The sequence below is a fragment of the Panulirus ornatus genome, chromosome 16 (assembly GCF_036320965.1).
Source record: "Panulirus ornatus isolate Po-2019 chromosome 16, ASM3632096v1, whole genome shotgun sequence".
In the NCBI taxonomy this organism is placed as follows: Eukaryota; Metazoa; Arthropoda; class Malacostraca; order Decapoda; family Palinuridae; genus Panulirus; species Panulirus ornatus.
Window position 1 is genome coordinate 33,600,540 of NC_092239.1, and position 15,953 is coordinate 33,616,492.

The 15,953-nt window shown below is 46.1% G+C and overlaps 1 protein-coding gene across 1 annotated transcript in view; it reads right to left on the reverse strand.

Moving 5' to 3' along the window:
- LOC139754233 (uncharacterized) overlaps positions 1–15,953 on the reverse strand; it is a 235,469-nt gene that overhangs the window by 136,526 nt on the left and 82,990 nt on the right. The window contains 1 exon segment of the mRNA XM_071671542.1: positions 13,687–13,814. Coding sequence (XP_071527643.1) covers positions 13,687–13,814 — 128 coding nt within the window.

Sequence of the window (15,953 nt, forward strand, 5' to 3'; positions counted from 1 at the left end):
GCAATGATAAGGGAACCAGATATTGAGCGAACGGGAAACAAGCAGCAGGACCTGAACTGTGAGGCAGATGTACGGGTTGACCATCACCTGTGAAGACTCGCGCCGGGGTTAAACCTTATTTTGGTCAACGTCGAACCTGACGTCACGTAACAGAGACAGTGAGACGTGGAGGAGGAGGAGGAACACGACACACAACTGACCTCAGCTGGTGTCTACCTCAGTAAGTCTCTGGTCACCTCACTTGACCTCAGCTGGTGGCCACCTCACTAAGTCTCTGGTCACCTCACTTGACCTCAGCTGGTGTCCACCTCAAAAATGTCTGGTCACTCACTTGAGGTGTTAACATACCTCAAATTGACCTCAGCTGGTGTCCACCTCAAAAAGTCTCTGAACCCTTCACTTGGGGTAGTTACATACAACCTTAAGACAGGATCCACAGAGGTATACAAGTATATGGCACCATATACAAGTATATGGTACCATTCCATATACAAGTATATGGTACCATTCCGTATTCAAGTATATGGAATGAAGTACGAAAATAAAAGTAAGAGAAGACCCTAATCTGTCTACTTGGAAGTTAGAAGAATAAAGAGAGAGTTGATAGACACACACACACCAAAACATTTCTTTATCACCAGATGAGAAGCCAAACAACGAAGATATGATAAGGAGCTACGCAAAGACAGGGTCCAGAAGAAAGAGAAAACGTAATCCCTCAACAAATAAATGAGTGCCTCGTGGAACATACATGGGGGAGGAGGGAGCACGTGAGTGCGTCACAAGAGAAATGAAAAAAAAAAATCTACGTAGATTATGAATATGCAAGAAAAGAACTTATGTGGGGGGGCTGTAAATATCAAGCTCCCACGCCTTATGTATACGAGATCACACACACACACCCACACACACACACACACACACACACACACACACACACACACACGCACACACGTTAATTCCAATATAAATGCAAACAAACATAAAAAGTTATTCAAAACCTCCAACGCTCAGCAATGTTTCAGATGAATAGCTACTAAACTTTTTCGTACTCTTTTTTAAAGAGCATCAAATTGAATGCTAAATACTGTTCCTAACTCTCAACATACACTGAAATAAAAGGCAACATACATGTTCCGCACTTCAACATACACTGAACCAACATACATCACATACTCTGCCAACATGTGACACATACTCTCCTAACACTGAATGTATAACGTACCATACAAATCCGAAAATGTCAAGCTTGCTCCACCAATATCATCCACGTAACGAAGCAAAATACAATGACTCATACACTAAAAGGCATTTTTCTTTTTTCACTGTCGAAGGCTCCGGCCACGGACAAAAATCCTCTGAGGTCAAATCTCATATGAAATACGTAAAAGGCCAAGAGACAGAAGAGAGAAAAGAAAAGAATAGTCGAAGCTGGAAAACTGGCCTTTAAAAAGGGTCAAGGTGGTAGGTGTGTTAGGAAAAGTTCCACAGCTTAACAGTGTAAGGAAAGAAACAGAGATTAAACCCCATTCTATACCAAGATGCTAAACTTACATGAAAGACATTGCAAAATCAAATTCGCTTACTACAAATATGGAATGAACTGAGCAGCTAGCTATGAATCATCCACACAATACATATTTGAACAACATGCAACACACACACACACACACACACACACACCACATACCACCATACAGTTCATGTCGCAACATTCAGACACACACATAAAAGTGTTCCCACATGAGACACATCCTCAGACATTACGATGAAACACATACGACAACAACACACACCTCTTACCCTTGCGCAACACCATGAAACACACACCACATAACACCATACAGTTCATGTCGCAACATTCAGACACACACATAAAAGTATTCCCACATGAGACACATCCTCAGACACTATGATGAAACACATACAACAACAACACACACCTCTTACCCTTACGCAACACCATGAAACACATACTGTATCATCATCTAACACGTATTACGACAACACTCGCCTCTCTACATAAAGGAAAACGGGGAGTGTAGAGGGGGAATTAATTCTCTAAAGCCTTCGGTCACTAGTATGCAAATTGGGCTGCGTCTAGTGTGATGTAACCATTCCTGTTCCCGCTCGTGGCCTTACGCTCTGACGTCACAAGCGTTACGCGATCACTAGTGGCCTTAGGCGCTGACGTCACAGGCGTTACGCGATCACTAGTGGCCTTAGGCGCTGAAGTCACAGGCGTTACGCGATCACTAGTGGCCTTGGTCACTGTGGTGTCACAAGAAGCGTTACGTCACCAATGGCGATCCTGCGCTGAGCTCTGACATCGTAAACAGACACGGTGGTGTAAAACACGCCCATTCCACCCGGGCCACAAGGATCTGTTCCCCGACTCTCTCATGGCACCAACATCCCAAGACAAAAACTTCAGCTTCTCGTCAAGTTGTGTTTGAGTAAACAGTGCCGATGTCATGGTTATTGGGAACTTTCGAAGTAGCTAAGTGTGACATCGGAAGTTTTCTGAACTCTATGGAGCTACTGCAACCACGACATCATTAGTTCTCTAAACTTCTCAAGTGTGTCCGTGAGCAGGGAGGGGGTCATATACACGCAGTGTGAGCGTGTATGGTCTTAGACTCATGGAACAGTCTCCGGGAGAAGGCGTTGAAGATTCTATCGACTGGTGGTTATATAACCTGTCATTAACGAAGGCCTTAATGACCCTGGCTGTCGATTAAAGCCCAACCAATCAACACCATCACCAACACCATCCATTCTCCTCTGGTTAAGAACCAGAGGCGATGCAGCTCTCACACTGAAAGCATCATTTAACATGTTCATCGCGAGAATCAGTCTCAGTCATGCTCACAACCTAAGCCACACACACACACACACACACACACACACACACGGGTTGTTGATTTCCAGTTGACTGTGAGGAGTTCACCGAGATAGTAGGCAGCATTCATTTTCATTCCTTCTTGAAGGAAAAAAAAATCCGTGATTCTTTCACTGATACACAATGTATGGTGTATCTTTGCTTCCTTCTCCTCCTGGCTGTTTTTGCCGGGAAGTGAACAGAGAGAGAGCCTGCTGACTATTCTACTCTAACCTCATTGACCTAGAAAAGAAATTTAGCTTGTATATTTAGGATATCATTCGGCACACAAGTCGTCAAAAGCTTCCTTCTGTTCTTCCTGTATCCTCCTATATCACCCATGTTTCAGTTGGTTTTCACTCAGCCAAGTGTGTGTGTGTGTGTGTGTGTGTGTGTGTGTGTGGGAGTGTGGGGGGTAATTTCCACACAGACTTGCACGCACAGCCTCGCTGTGTAGCGTTTAATTCAACAGGTTTCAAGAATACGTAAGGAACTGTCCTCCATTTTTCAGGGACGACGCTTCAACGGCAGATGGTGACACCAGAGGTCAAGGGCTGTTTGACCTTACGGCGTCAGCTGGGCTCCTGTCCTCGACGAGCGGCCGCCAGTCCTGAGGGACTGGCGAAAGGAACAATATCGACACTCATGCCAAGGCTGACAATCGTCTGGAGGGCCCTTGAGAACGCCTAACGAGGCACTATTGGCAGTCAAGAGCGAGCGGCGCCGCGGGCGACGGCTCCAGCGATAGGTCCTCGTCCAAGGCCATCTTCTGCAGCTGCTCGTATAAAAAAGGAGAGTAACTTTTCACTCCGGAGGAGTCCATCATTTCCCTGCTGCTCATTGTAGCGTAGCCGTGAGGCTTCAGGAGGAAGCCCCATAGTGTGTCTCCAGGATCATTGATATAACGAAGGAAAAATCTATCACGTACGTTAACTTCAACAAATGTTCAAATTGCATTTCAGGTCCTTGCTGAATTTGCAGATACAGTAAGGCAGTCATATGTATGAGTATGCATGTTCATGCAATGCAATCTGAACGTCTGCTGACAGTAAATGGTGAATTCAGCTGTTGTAAAACACAATGGGACCAAGGAAGGAGCCTTGTGGTACGCCGCTTGTCATAGTGACGTAAAAGTTCCTCAATAACGAAGCTACAGGTTAAAATATTGCTAGGAATAAACTGATATAACACAACCCAAAACTTTCCTCTCATATTTCCGATTCTTAAGGTCAACATCAACAGCTTACAATACGCATTCGCAACCTTAAGACGAGGGAAACTGCTTAATCCTACAAGTCAGCTCTGGTTTTAGGTTCCGAATCTAATCACTCGCTCTATGCGATTCGATAATAATGAAAAGTCTTTCAAAATAAGAAATCAAGCAGGAAAACTGATCTAATCATCCAAAGCCTCTAGCCACCAGTAAAGCAGACTATTTTCTTTCTCGAAGGAATGGATTTTTGTCTTAAATGTTCACGAAGTTCAAACGCTGAAAAGAACGAAAAGAACACAGAAAAGAACGAAAATAAAGAGGGGACGACCAACATAAAGATGCAAACAAAAATAAGAATAGTTATCAATGAAGGAGGAAGACAATGACGAGAAAAACAAGGGAGAAAACTGAAGAGAAAGACGAAGAGAAATAACGCGGAAGAGGAGGAGAAGAACTACAAAAATAAAGAGGAAATTAGGATAAGAAGAGTTAAAGGAACAAGACAAGAAAGCAGACGAAAAATAAGCGTATGCAAATATAATAAAAGGGTAGAAAAAGAAAAGTGAAAAAAAGATTATAAAAATAAAACGGGGGAAAAAAACATTTAGAAACATGACGTCAAAGGCAAGAAGAAAAAGGGAGAGGGGCGAGGGAAAAATGAACTTTGTTTCAAAGAAAACGAGCTGGATGCTGACAACTTGGCAAATGGTGACACGTCAAGAAGAAGTACAACTGGGACAGACGGGTCCCATGTGAAGACGGGGATTACCCTGGCCTGGTAGTGTACTGGGGGGTGGGTCACGATTGCCATGTACAAACATGTGTACTACCCCTGGGTTGGATGTGTACTATATATGCACTACCCCTAGGTTGGATGTGTACTATCCTGGATTGGATGCATACTACCCCTGAGTTGGATGTGTACTACCCCTGGGTTGGATATGTACCACCCCTGGGTTGGATGGGTACTACCCCTGAGTTGGATGTGTACTATCCTCTGTCCAAACGACTCTCTTCGTCCACCTAAAATGCCAAGAAGAGGCAGTACGATCACACGTACCAGTCTGACTCCAACATTCCCCAGCCCAAATTCAGCTCGACAACTCCCAAGTCCGCAGGAGAATTCATGTCAATATTTCTGCGAAGGAGACAAGTATGCCATTATGGAAATGTGACTTGGATATTTCCATCTCTAAGGAGGGAGCGTCCCGGAAAATTATTCCTGGGTTATGAAAATACAAATGCTAAATTCTGCAGGAAACGAAGGGGGAACGTGTGCTGTAGACTATTAACAGAACGTATGCTGTAGACTATTAGATAAAATGCTCGGCCCAAAACGTATGTTATACACGAAGTCCTTACACCAACTATGCAGCTGTTGTTAAGGCTTCGTTAAATCTACAACCGAGGAGAGAGACCCTGTCCTACCAATGGCCCGTTTTCAGGGTTGTTATTGAAGTTATTCTTAAAAAGACTGTTACAGATTAGCCTGGCATGGGTCTTTGAATTTAATACGGCCCATCATCCCTTTTTCCTATACAGTCATTAAGATCTTCCTGGGTTTGCTGGCCTAAGAAAGGGGTAGGCCGCTTTGATAACTGCTTCTCTCCCTAAACGTCGAAGCTTTGGAATTCTCTACCTCTTCGTGTCTTTTCCCCATAACTTTGACCCGTCACATTTTACAAGACAGGTTTTTCACTTCCGCCAAAATTCGTAAATACTTTCTTTGGTCCTTTCTTTTTCCTTTCATAACTCTTGATATACTTCAATTAAGGCCCGGCTTTGATGTGGACTTCCGTCCATGACCGGAGCCTAAATATAATTATTTTAAGAAGAAAATATGACGATTCCTTTGCTGGTAAAGAAGAAAAGGAACATACACAATCACCAACAGAGGACATTACCACTACTCGTCTTATCATCATGATCATTATAATCTTACCCTAGGAGTCCCTTTATTGCGCTTTCGGAGTTCGGGAGCTGCGCTCCACTCGGGAGCATGATAAGGTGGGCTTCTTTACAAACGAGAAGGTTTACGACGATCCTCCAACTCTTTTCCAGTTCGCCTGGAGCGTCAAGACTTACAGACGGAGCAAGAGTTAACCCTATCAACGCCTATACATAAACAATCGAGAAATGGCACACTCAAGTGCGCGCGCACACACACACACACACATACACACACACACACACACACACACACACAGACGAGACAGTCTCTCACAAAATATATATATTTTCATATGATTCAGATGCAAGTTTGTCAACTTTTAAACCAACAAGCTCCTTAAGACATCTGAGTAAAAGTTCACTTCAAAACTTGGCTGTCCAACCATTCCATGTAGTTAATTTATTCATACAATGACAGTAGTTTTACGTCTAAATTTAACCATCGTTTTCCAAGTCATGTGCGTTATTCATTCTTCGCATTTCTCGCTCTCTTGTCTCCCTCCGAAAGCTTCGGTCACCCCTTGGGAAAATCAACTTTATATACTTGTGAAATTCCCGTCACGTTTTCTATTGTGCGCGCCAACTTTTGGCCAAGTTGACTAACAAAAGGCTTTCTTTGTCAACTCGTTTGTGGCGATTTGCAGACTCGACAACTTGCACACACACGCACACACACCACACCCGACTGCATATGAAAGAGACAGTGTTGCTGATCGACTGTCGCTTTTGCATTACAACGACTGTTAGGAAGACACGCCACGAAGCACCTTTCTATCTTCCAATGAAAGGGAAAAGCATTTCAGACTTCTATCTCCCACCCAACCCATATCCCCCCCCCGCAAAAAAAGGGAGGTAAACTTTCTTAAAGTAAACTCCGACTCTACTTCAAACTCTATGGATACCAATGGGCCCCCGTCTGGGGTATGGATACCAATGGGCCGCCCCCCCCGTCTGGGGTATGGATACCAACGGGCCCCCGTCTGGGGTATGGATACCAATGGGCCCACGTCTGGGGTATGGATACCAATGGGCCCCCCCGTCTGAGGTATGGATACCAATGGGCCCCCGTCTGGGGTATAGATACCAATGCCCCCCCCCCCCCCCCCCGGTCTGAGGTATGGATACCAATGGGCCCCCGTCTGGGGTATGGATACCAATGGGCCCCCGTCTGGGGTATGGATACCAATGGGCCCCCGTCTGGGGTATAGATACCAATGCCCCCCCCCCCCGTCTGAGGTATGGATACCAATGGGCCCCCGTCTGGGGTATGGATACCAATGGGCCCCCGTCTGGGGTATGGATACCAATGGGCCCCCCCGTCTGGGGTATGGATACCAATGGGCCGCCCCCCCGTCTGGGGTATGGATACCAATGGGCCCCCGTCTGGGGTATGGATACCAATGGGCCCCCGTCTGAGGTATGGATACCAATGGGCCCCCCGTCTGGGGTATGGATACCAATGGGCCCCCGTCTGGGGTATGCGGTGCGTCCTCCGATGATTCGAACAGATTTAGGTGTGGAAAGCCCGTGTGTTACGTATAGACAGATACTGGTAACAGCTTTGGAAAAAAAAATGCTACAGAGGACACACATATGAATGGTAATGGTAATCATGGCGTTTTGCACACTACAACGGAATGGGTGATAGAAAACGGCAGAGGGGGTGGTCGACTGTAGCGAAGGTAAAGCCTGATAAGGAACGTCACGATAGATAAGGGACGTCACGATAGATAAGGAACGTCACGATAGATAAGGAACGTCACGATAGATAAAAGTAACAACAGATAAAGGAACTTCGCGACTAACAACACAGCAGCACCAGCTTCACCTCCCATTTTCCAGCTGCGGACAGCGGCGGTGTGTATCATCAAACTGTTACTACCTCGTTATTACACCTAGATCGTTACGTTTATGGGATCATTATGAGCACTAAATGAACCGTCATGTATACATATATACATACATCGTCCCTTGATGCAGCGCTATAGAGAGAGAGAGAGAGAGAGAGAGAGAGAGAGAGAGAGAGAGAGAGAGAGAGAGAGAGAGAGAGAGAGAGAGAGAGAGAGAGAGAGAGAGAATCATTACGTGCGCATATAACGATAATCTGCCTAAAGGTAAAGGCACGCGCGTCGCGCTCACCGCAGAGAAAAAAAATATATATAGAATTACGAAGGGGGAAACCTTGAGAGGGTATGTGTTGTCAGGCGTTGTGTGCGAGTTGCAAAGACTGTTTGTGGGCCGAGTGCCAGCAGCCTACGTGTGGGCAAGGCGGAAAGAAAAGGGCGATGTGGGCCAAAGGAGTGACACTCGAAAGCCACTGAAGAAATGACCCCCCTCCCCTTGCTTCTCTGATCAGGTGGCAGACCTACCACGTACTAGTAAGAGACACAAGATGTATTTCGAACGACCAGAGCTGATGATATGAGGGATTTATTCGTGCTCTCTCTCCCTCCCTCTCTCTGGCACATTTCACTCCAATAAACGTAACTGATATCAAGATAAAAGACAAATATTGCTGAGTTCGTCATGCAACTTTCGCATGCAACAGTTCTCTGCTCTGGTCAGGTTGGGTTGGAGACTCACCCTTGCCTGTCGGAAAGAGGGTTCAAGGACACGCCTTTCCATTACGGAGGATTTAAGGGTCTAAAACACCCCAGCGCAGGCATCCACCTGGGCTCTGGTCAGCCACCTTTAAATGACCACGACAATGCCATCCTTAGTACGATGACCTGACCTCTGACCTGAAACTCAAAGGGTTAAGGGTCATGCCTAAGAACACCCAAGGGTCGTACCGTCGCGTTCAAGGGTCATACCGTCGCGTTCAAGGGTCGTACCGTCGCGTTCAAGAGTCGTACCGTCGTATTCAAGGGTCGTACCGTCACGTTCAAGGGTCGTATCGTCGCGTTCAAGGGTCGTACCGTCGTGTTTAAAGGTCGTATCGCTGCGCTCAACATGCTGATACTGCATTTAGCATGAGATGATGGTTTCGCGTTCAGCACAAAAACTATTTCTAAATTGCCTCAGTGATACTCGGTCAACTGACTGACTCAATCCTCTGCAACTGAATTTCTTTTTGTTCAGTCTAGTAATTAACGTACGTTCAAAGAACCCTCATTACTTTCATACCGTATTCCCCACACTAACAATGACCTCCGCTGAATACGTCTCCCTGTGCTGATTAAATTAGCTAATGAGTTAATTAGCTTTAGAAGATTAAAACACATCAACATTCATTAACTCAATCTGCTAACTCCTCCAGTTGCTCTGGACCATAGGGAAACTACCCATGCTGGCAAGTTGCTCAATTACGATAAAGTATTTCCACTGACCAAATTCATCACATAATACCCCCCAACAAAGAAAAATTTGCAGACTAAAACAACGCTCAATAAAATCCATTTAATCTTATGCAATAATTATACAAGAAACGATATTACTAATGAATACTTTAAAACATAAAATAGCAAAAAATACTCTATATTTCTTGGTATGGATGAAAATAAAATTAACAATGAGGCTACGCCATGATTACATAGTTACCCATGAACCCATTGTGATAATTCCTCCCGAAGAAAACGGGAATATTAAATACCTGGGCTGGTGGTTTACCTGGCGCTGCAGTCGACCGCCACATAAAGAGAAACACAAAATGTTAATTACTAGGGATCGAGGCAGCCACTGTGTTCCCCCTTGCCCTTGCTTGGGGGGGAGAAGTGCATTGCCCTCTGGGTAAGCCGGAGCAACTCTTCACGACTGTGCGACACATGGGTACGAGGGCCTGCCCTTTAACCTCACCTGACCTCATTAGATCAGGTCATACTACTAATGGGTCGTAAGGTCATGCTGACGGATCTCTTTCCGTTCTGGTCAACAGCTGTGCTCCAGTGGTGTTCAGTAAGTTAACTGCTCGTTACGTCCTGCTGAGACAAGAATGTTGAGTGACCCCACTCTATCCACAAAGGTAAGTTAGGTCATCTTCTTCCTTACACCATCTCTCACACTGATAACAATTATGGTAATTACGAGAGCTCGTCACGGTGAAATGAATAAAGCTCATTCAGCAACAATTACCACAGAAATGAATAGCAGCGACATTGCCTGTCCCAGGCGTTAGCGGGCACAAGAACACGGCCTTAGGTGATCACAAACACAGTGAGGGATGATTTGAGGGAGAGAGAGAGAGAGAGAGAGAGAGAGAGAGAGAGAGAGAGAGAGAGAGAGAGAGAGAGAGAGAGAGAGAGAGAGAAACGTACTCCATGGCAGGCACGAAAGAGCACAATTTTCCCGATGATCACCGACACACATCAAAGCGCTTACACCACATACACGCTCCAGTCTTCTCTTCCATTTCACACTATCCTTTCTCCCGTCCCACCTCTCCCATTTCACACTATCCCTTTCTTCCGTCCCGCCTCTTCTATTTCACACTACCCCTTCTCCCGTCCCACCTCTACCATTTCACACTATCCCTTCTCCCGTCCCACCTCTTCTTCCTCCTTCAATAACCACCCTAGCAAAGAAAATCGACTTTCGGCCCGTGAAAGATTCGAGAAAGGTTTACCTTGTAGAGTGAGTGGTACGGCATACACCCGCATACCCTCCACGGCGGCTCCACCTCAGGGAATACACAGAAATACACGAGAGAAATCTTAACATGATAATCCGATTCGCTAATACCACTACACCAGATCAAACGCTTTCGTATCTGGCATAAGAATAGCTGTATGGTACATATACCTTACTGGTATGATATATATATATATATATATATTTTTTTTTTTTTTCAAACTATTCGCCATTTCCCGCGTTAGCGAGGTAGCGTTAAGAACAGAGAACTGGGCCACTGAGGGAATATCCTCACCTGGCCCCCCTCTCCGTTCCTTCTTTTGGAAAATTAAAAAAAATTGAGAGGGGAGGATTTCCAGCCCCCCGCTCCCTCCCCTTTTAGTCGCCTTCTACGACACGCAGGGAATACGTGGGAAGTATTCTTTCTCCCCTATCCCCAGGGATAATATATATATATATATATATATATATATATATATATATATATATATATATATATATATATATATATGCCATAAGTACATTAATAGCGAGTGTACAAAAAAAAAATGCAGGTAAAAACCACAGTGAAATGGGAAATACAGTGTCAAGCGCTTTCGTGTAATTACAACGTCAGGATTGAGTACAGAGACACACACAACCAGAATATAATACACCAGCGTCCGCCGCTGGGCGGGCGAGGCGGGCTTCACCTGTTTCTTAATTCATATGCCCGCTCAGCAGAGTGACGGCTGGTATATAACATTCCGCCTCTCATTATCTGTACTCAGTCCTGAGGAAGTAATTATACGAAAGCGCTCGAAACTTCGAAATTTCTATTTCCTTGTGGTGTTACCTTCAAACACACACACACACACACACACACACACACATATATATATATATATATATATATATATATATATATATATATATCATCCAACAGCAAGATTCAAGCCGACGCCACCTATGTGGAAGCTGGGTATGTTAGCCACTTGACTATGGTGCTCATAAATGCATATTCGATTACTAACTGAATAAGTTTAGTCTCACGTACGCGAGCAATGAGGTCTCCACGGGTCACATCCACTCTGCCTTACATAAACCAGTGGTTAACCTTTTACCGAAACGACGGGGAAATATATGACCGACGAATGAGAGGGAGGGGACGCTACACGAGGCCTATCGGCCCATAGACATACAAATTCTTCAACGCCAGACGGCTCCTCCCCACCCACCCATACAGATGGAGGCAGAATAGTAAAGCAAAGCGCCCCTCAGCGCCCTCTGCTATAGATGGAGGCAGGATGATAAAAGCGGAAGGTTCCTCCCCTCCCGCCACTACAGACGAAGAGCGGAACAGTAAAGCCAAAGGCTCTCGTCCAACCCACGCACGCACCCACCCACCACTCCCGCCCGCCGGAGGAACATCGAGAGACTTGAGGCAGCTCAGGGAGGATAAGGCGATCATTTCCAGGTCAAGGAGGGGGTTTTACAGCTCGAGAGACATCGGCCATCACGAGGGAGATCCAAACTGCCAGGCTAGCGGCCACTGCCACACATCACACGAAGCTGTTTCGGAATGTCAAGGTTCACTTGGAAGTCGAGGACGACGAGGGACAGATGACTCTTCGAAGTGAAGGAGTTGCTTCCCTGTGAACGGCCAGTAAGCCTGTGGAGGCCTGGGGACAAGACTGTCTCTGCATCCGACGATTATCCCGCGACAGTCAGGTACCTACCTACAGGACCCCGCCGGGACAAAGACTTCGAGCTCCAGCCACCGACGGATCAACGAAAGGAGTGACTGCTTCGCCTGGGTTCGGCTGGAACGGCTGCTTCGCCTGGGTTCGGCTGTTGGCTTCCAACGTTCCAGTCAGCCATGATATCTATTCATCTATCTTTAAACGCGCGGAAGGCAATAAACGGTGAGGAAGAGGGTATAAAAAACCGGCTGATTCTTCTGAAATCTGGAATGAAGCTTCAGTCCTCATTCAGCACCTGAGCACCATTTTTCTCTCTTCTACCTCGGTGTGACGGAATTGTCCATGAGACCAACTAGGGGTGGACAGAGAAGTGGTTTCCTCCACTAGCTTCTTCACCACAGTAACAATGACCTCCGCTGAATACGTCTCTGTGCTCTTTAAATCAGCTAATGAGTTAATTAGCTTTAGAAGATTAAAACACATCAACATTCATTAACTCAATCTGCTAACTCCCCCAAGCTGACTGCTAACACTTCTATTCATCTCGTTGATGTTAAGGCGTCATTCACAGCCTTCTGGGCTTCATCAAGCTCACCTCAACTAACTGTTCCAAGTCTCTGTATCATTTTTGAGAAACTCGGTCCTTCGTGAATCAGCCCATAGCATACGAACACAGAGGAAAACATCAGAAAACGGGCCCCTCATGAGACATAACCCCACAACCAGCGGTAACATGGAGAATCCAACACCACCAAAACCGAAACACTGTCAACTGGAACTCGATCCTAATGCGACAATTAACCTCACACAGGAAAAGTATATCTGTCGGGGTTGTACACCTGGAAAGAGCATTACCGGACTCCACCCGCTGGTGGGGACGTCGTGAGAGAAATGTCACCGTGGGCGAGGCTGTATCATTCGTCTGGTGAGGAAAAGGGAGTTCAAAGTTACATCGAGGAACTTCTCACTCCAAAGTCTATTATTTCCCTGCTACTTTATGTAGTGCAGTCTTCCAGTTGTAAGAACCCTTTTAAGCGGATGGGGTTCTTGGATTTAATAATAATGATAATAATAACAATAATAATAATAACAACAACAACAATAATAATAATAATAGTAATAATAATAATAATAATAATTCTAGTCATAACATATCACTAATACTACTACTACTACTACTACTACTAATAATAATAATAATAATAATAATAATAATACCAACCAATAACCACAAAATAGCCTTTTAACAACCCATACACACACCCACAAAGGGACCCCACCAAGAGTGCAAAACTCCCCCTTCCCTCGCTGACCACCACACACACCCACACACACAAGACCTCCAACCAACTTGGTCGGTCGGGTGGAGGAAGGACGACCGACCTGGTACATACCCTCCGACGGAACTCCTGAGGTATACCGCCTGGCAGGCGAGCACACATCATCATAGCGTCGTGCCACTGCGTGAAGCCCGAGTCCCCTGGAAGCGGCGCCACCGAGAATCGCATCCTTGTGTCCTGACCTGAGTGGGGGGGAGAGAGAGAGGAAGAAAACGAGTCTTAAAACACATGCATGCATGAAAGCGCACTTGTAAATCAATGATCAATGCCAGTTTTGATAGATCCTTTTCCTATGTGACATTCCCCTTCTTACGTAGGCAGAGCTAATGCCTTCTGGCAGGAAAACTATAAAAAGAAAAAGAAAATAGGGTCTGAGAGGCAATCTAGGCACTTAGAAAGAAAAAAAAAAAAGGCCCGAAAGGCAATTAGGACCAGAAAAAAACATCTGAGTCCGTCATACAATCAACGTCTGGAAGCATCCAAAAACCAACCAGAGTCGAGGCATGGAGAACCATCAGAACCAGGGAAGGAAATGTTCAAAAATAATATCTTAGGGTCTGAAGAACAATTAAGGTACGGTAAACAATTAACGTCTGAAAAAAATTAAGGCCCAAACTCAATTAAGGACTAAAACCAATTAAGGTCTTGAGAATAAAGAGGCCCAGGGACAACGCCCTGGAGCTTTCTTATAAAGCTTAATATCATACATGCTAACAAGGGACCAGTGAGCCAATATGGTGAGCGAGTTGTAGCTCCCTCTGCCCTCCCCCGATATGCACACGAGGGAGCTGAACACAGCTTTTCTAGCGGTCATTAATAACCCCATGACCCCCACCTGGTTGACAGGAGGGGCGCAGGGGTGGGGTAGCGGTGTGTACAGCGTTGCAACACTCGTGAAGGCAACTACATGGGAGGGGATATGGAGCAGGAGACATGAGGAGGAGGAGGATCCGTGAAGAGGTTATCAGCAGGAGGACAGAAATGGTATCCTACACTCCTGGCTGTCTACAGATGGTTGAGCGAGGACCAATGGAGAGGCCAGGCTCCTAACAACCGAGACTGGTGGTTCGTTATGTCGTCGGGAGACCTTTCATAATCCTCCGCTCGTCCGTCAACTTCAAACTAGGTCTTAAGCTTAAAGTGTGACCAGCGCGCGAGGTCTTAGCGTTCGTCGAACGCTGCAAGTCTCTGGGAACTCCCCACAGCTTTTCATTTAGATGGACATTCTGGTCGTGTATGAGCTCCGTGACCATACGACTACACTCATGGGTCGTACCGTCGTGCTTGAGAGCCGCACCGCTATGCCACACGCCCGCACTCCATTCTGCTCCAGAGCTGTACCATCGCTGCCCACCACAGCACAGGAGCAGATACACACACACACAACACCACACTCTGACCCTATGGCCGGCCACAGTTCGTGGCCCGAGGAGGAGGAGGAGGAGGAGGAGGAGGAGGAGCATCGGATGCCCGTCCTCACACACACCCACACACACACATCCCCACGAACAACACAAGACACACACACATCCGTAGGTGACGGCACAGTGCCAGCCACGCCGTAGGAGAGAGAGAGAGAGAGAGAGAGAGAGAGAGAGAGAGAGAGAGAGAGAGAGAGAGAGAGACTCTCTCACCCTCTCCTGCCCTAAAAAACTTGATGAATCAAACTATTACGGTTTGTGCCCGACACTACTCAGGGACTTAAAGGCGAACGCCACGGCAGCAACCCTGACACGGAAATTTGTGGTGGTCGCTCCCGGCACCAGGAAGCAGAGAGAGAGAGAGAGAGAGAGAGAGAGGGAGAGAGAGAGAGAAGGTACGTATGACAAGACTCTGCTTCATGGGAGGAGTAGCGCGTACAGCTCACCGCACAAGAGAGAGAGAGAGAGAGAGAGAGAGAGAGAGAGAGAGAGAGAGAGAGAGAGAGAGAGAGAGAGAGAGGACTTACGAGCGCCTACGACAATTATTTTTTCTTTTTTTTTGCCATTTGGCAAGGTGAGCTCGTGTGGAGAGAGAGAGAGAGAAAGAGAGAGAGGGGGGGGGGGGTCACAGGGTTGAATAAGAGCAGGAAGGTTTGGTGAGGATGGTATAAATACACACTTTCCCCTTCCTTGAATTACTGTATCTCGTTTCCTCCTCCCCCCTCCCTCTCTCTCTCTCTCTCTCTCTCTCTCTCTCTCTCTCTCTCTCTCTCTCTCTCTCTCTCTCTCTCTCCCTCCCCCATTTACACCTTGCATAATGCATACACACCACACGGAACCCCATTTCAGTACGCATAATCCATGCTTGTTGTTTCTTTTATCATCTTCCCAAGCAGACGA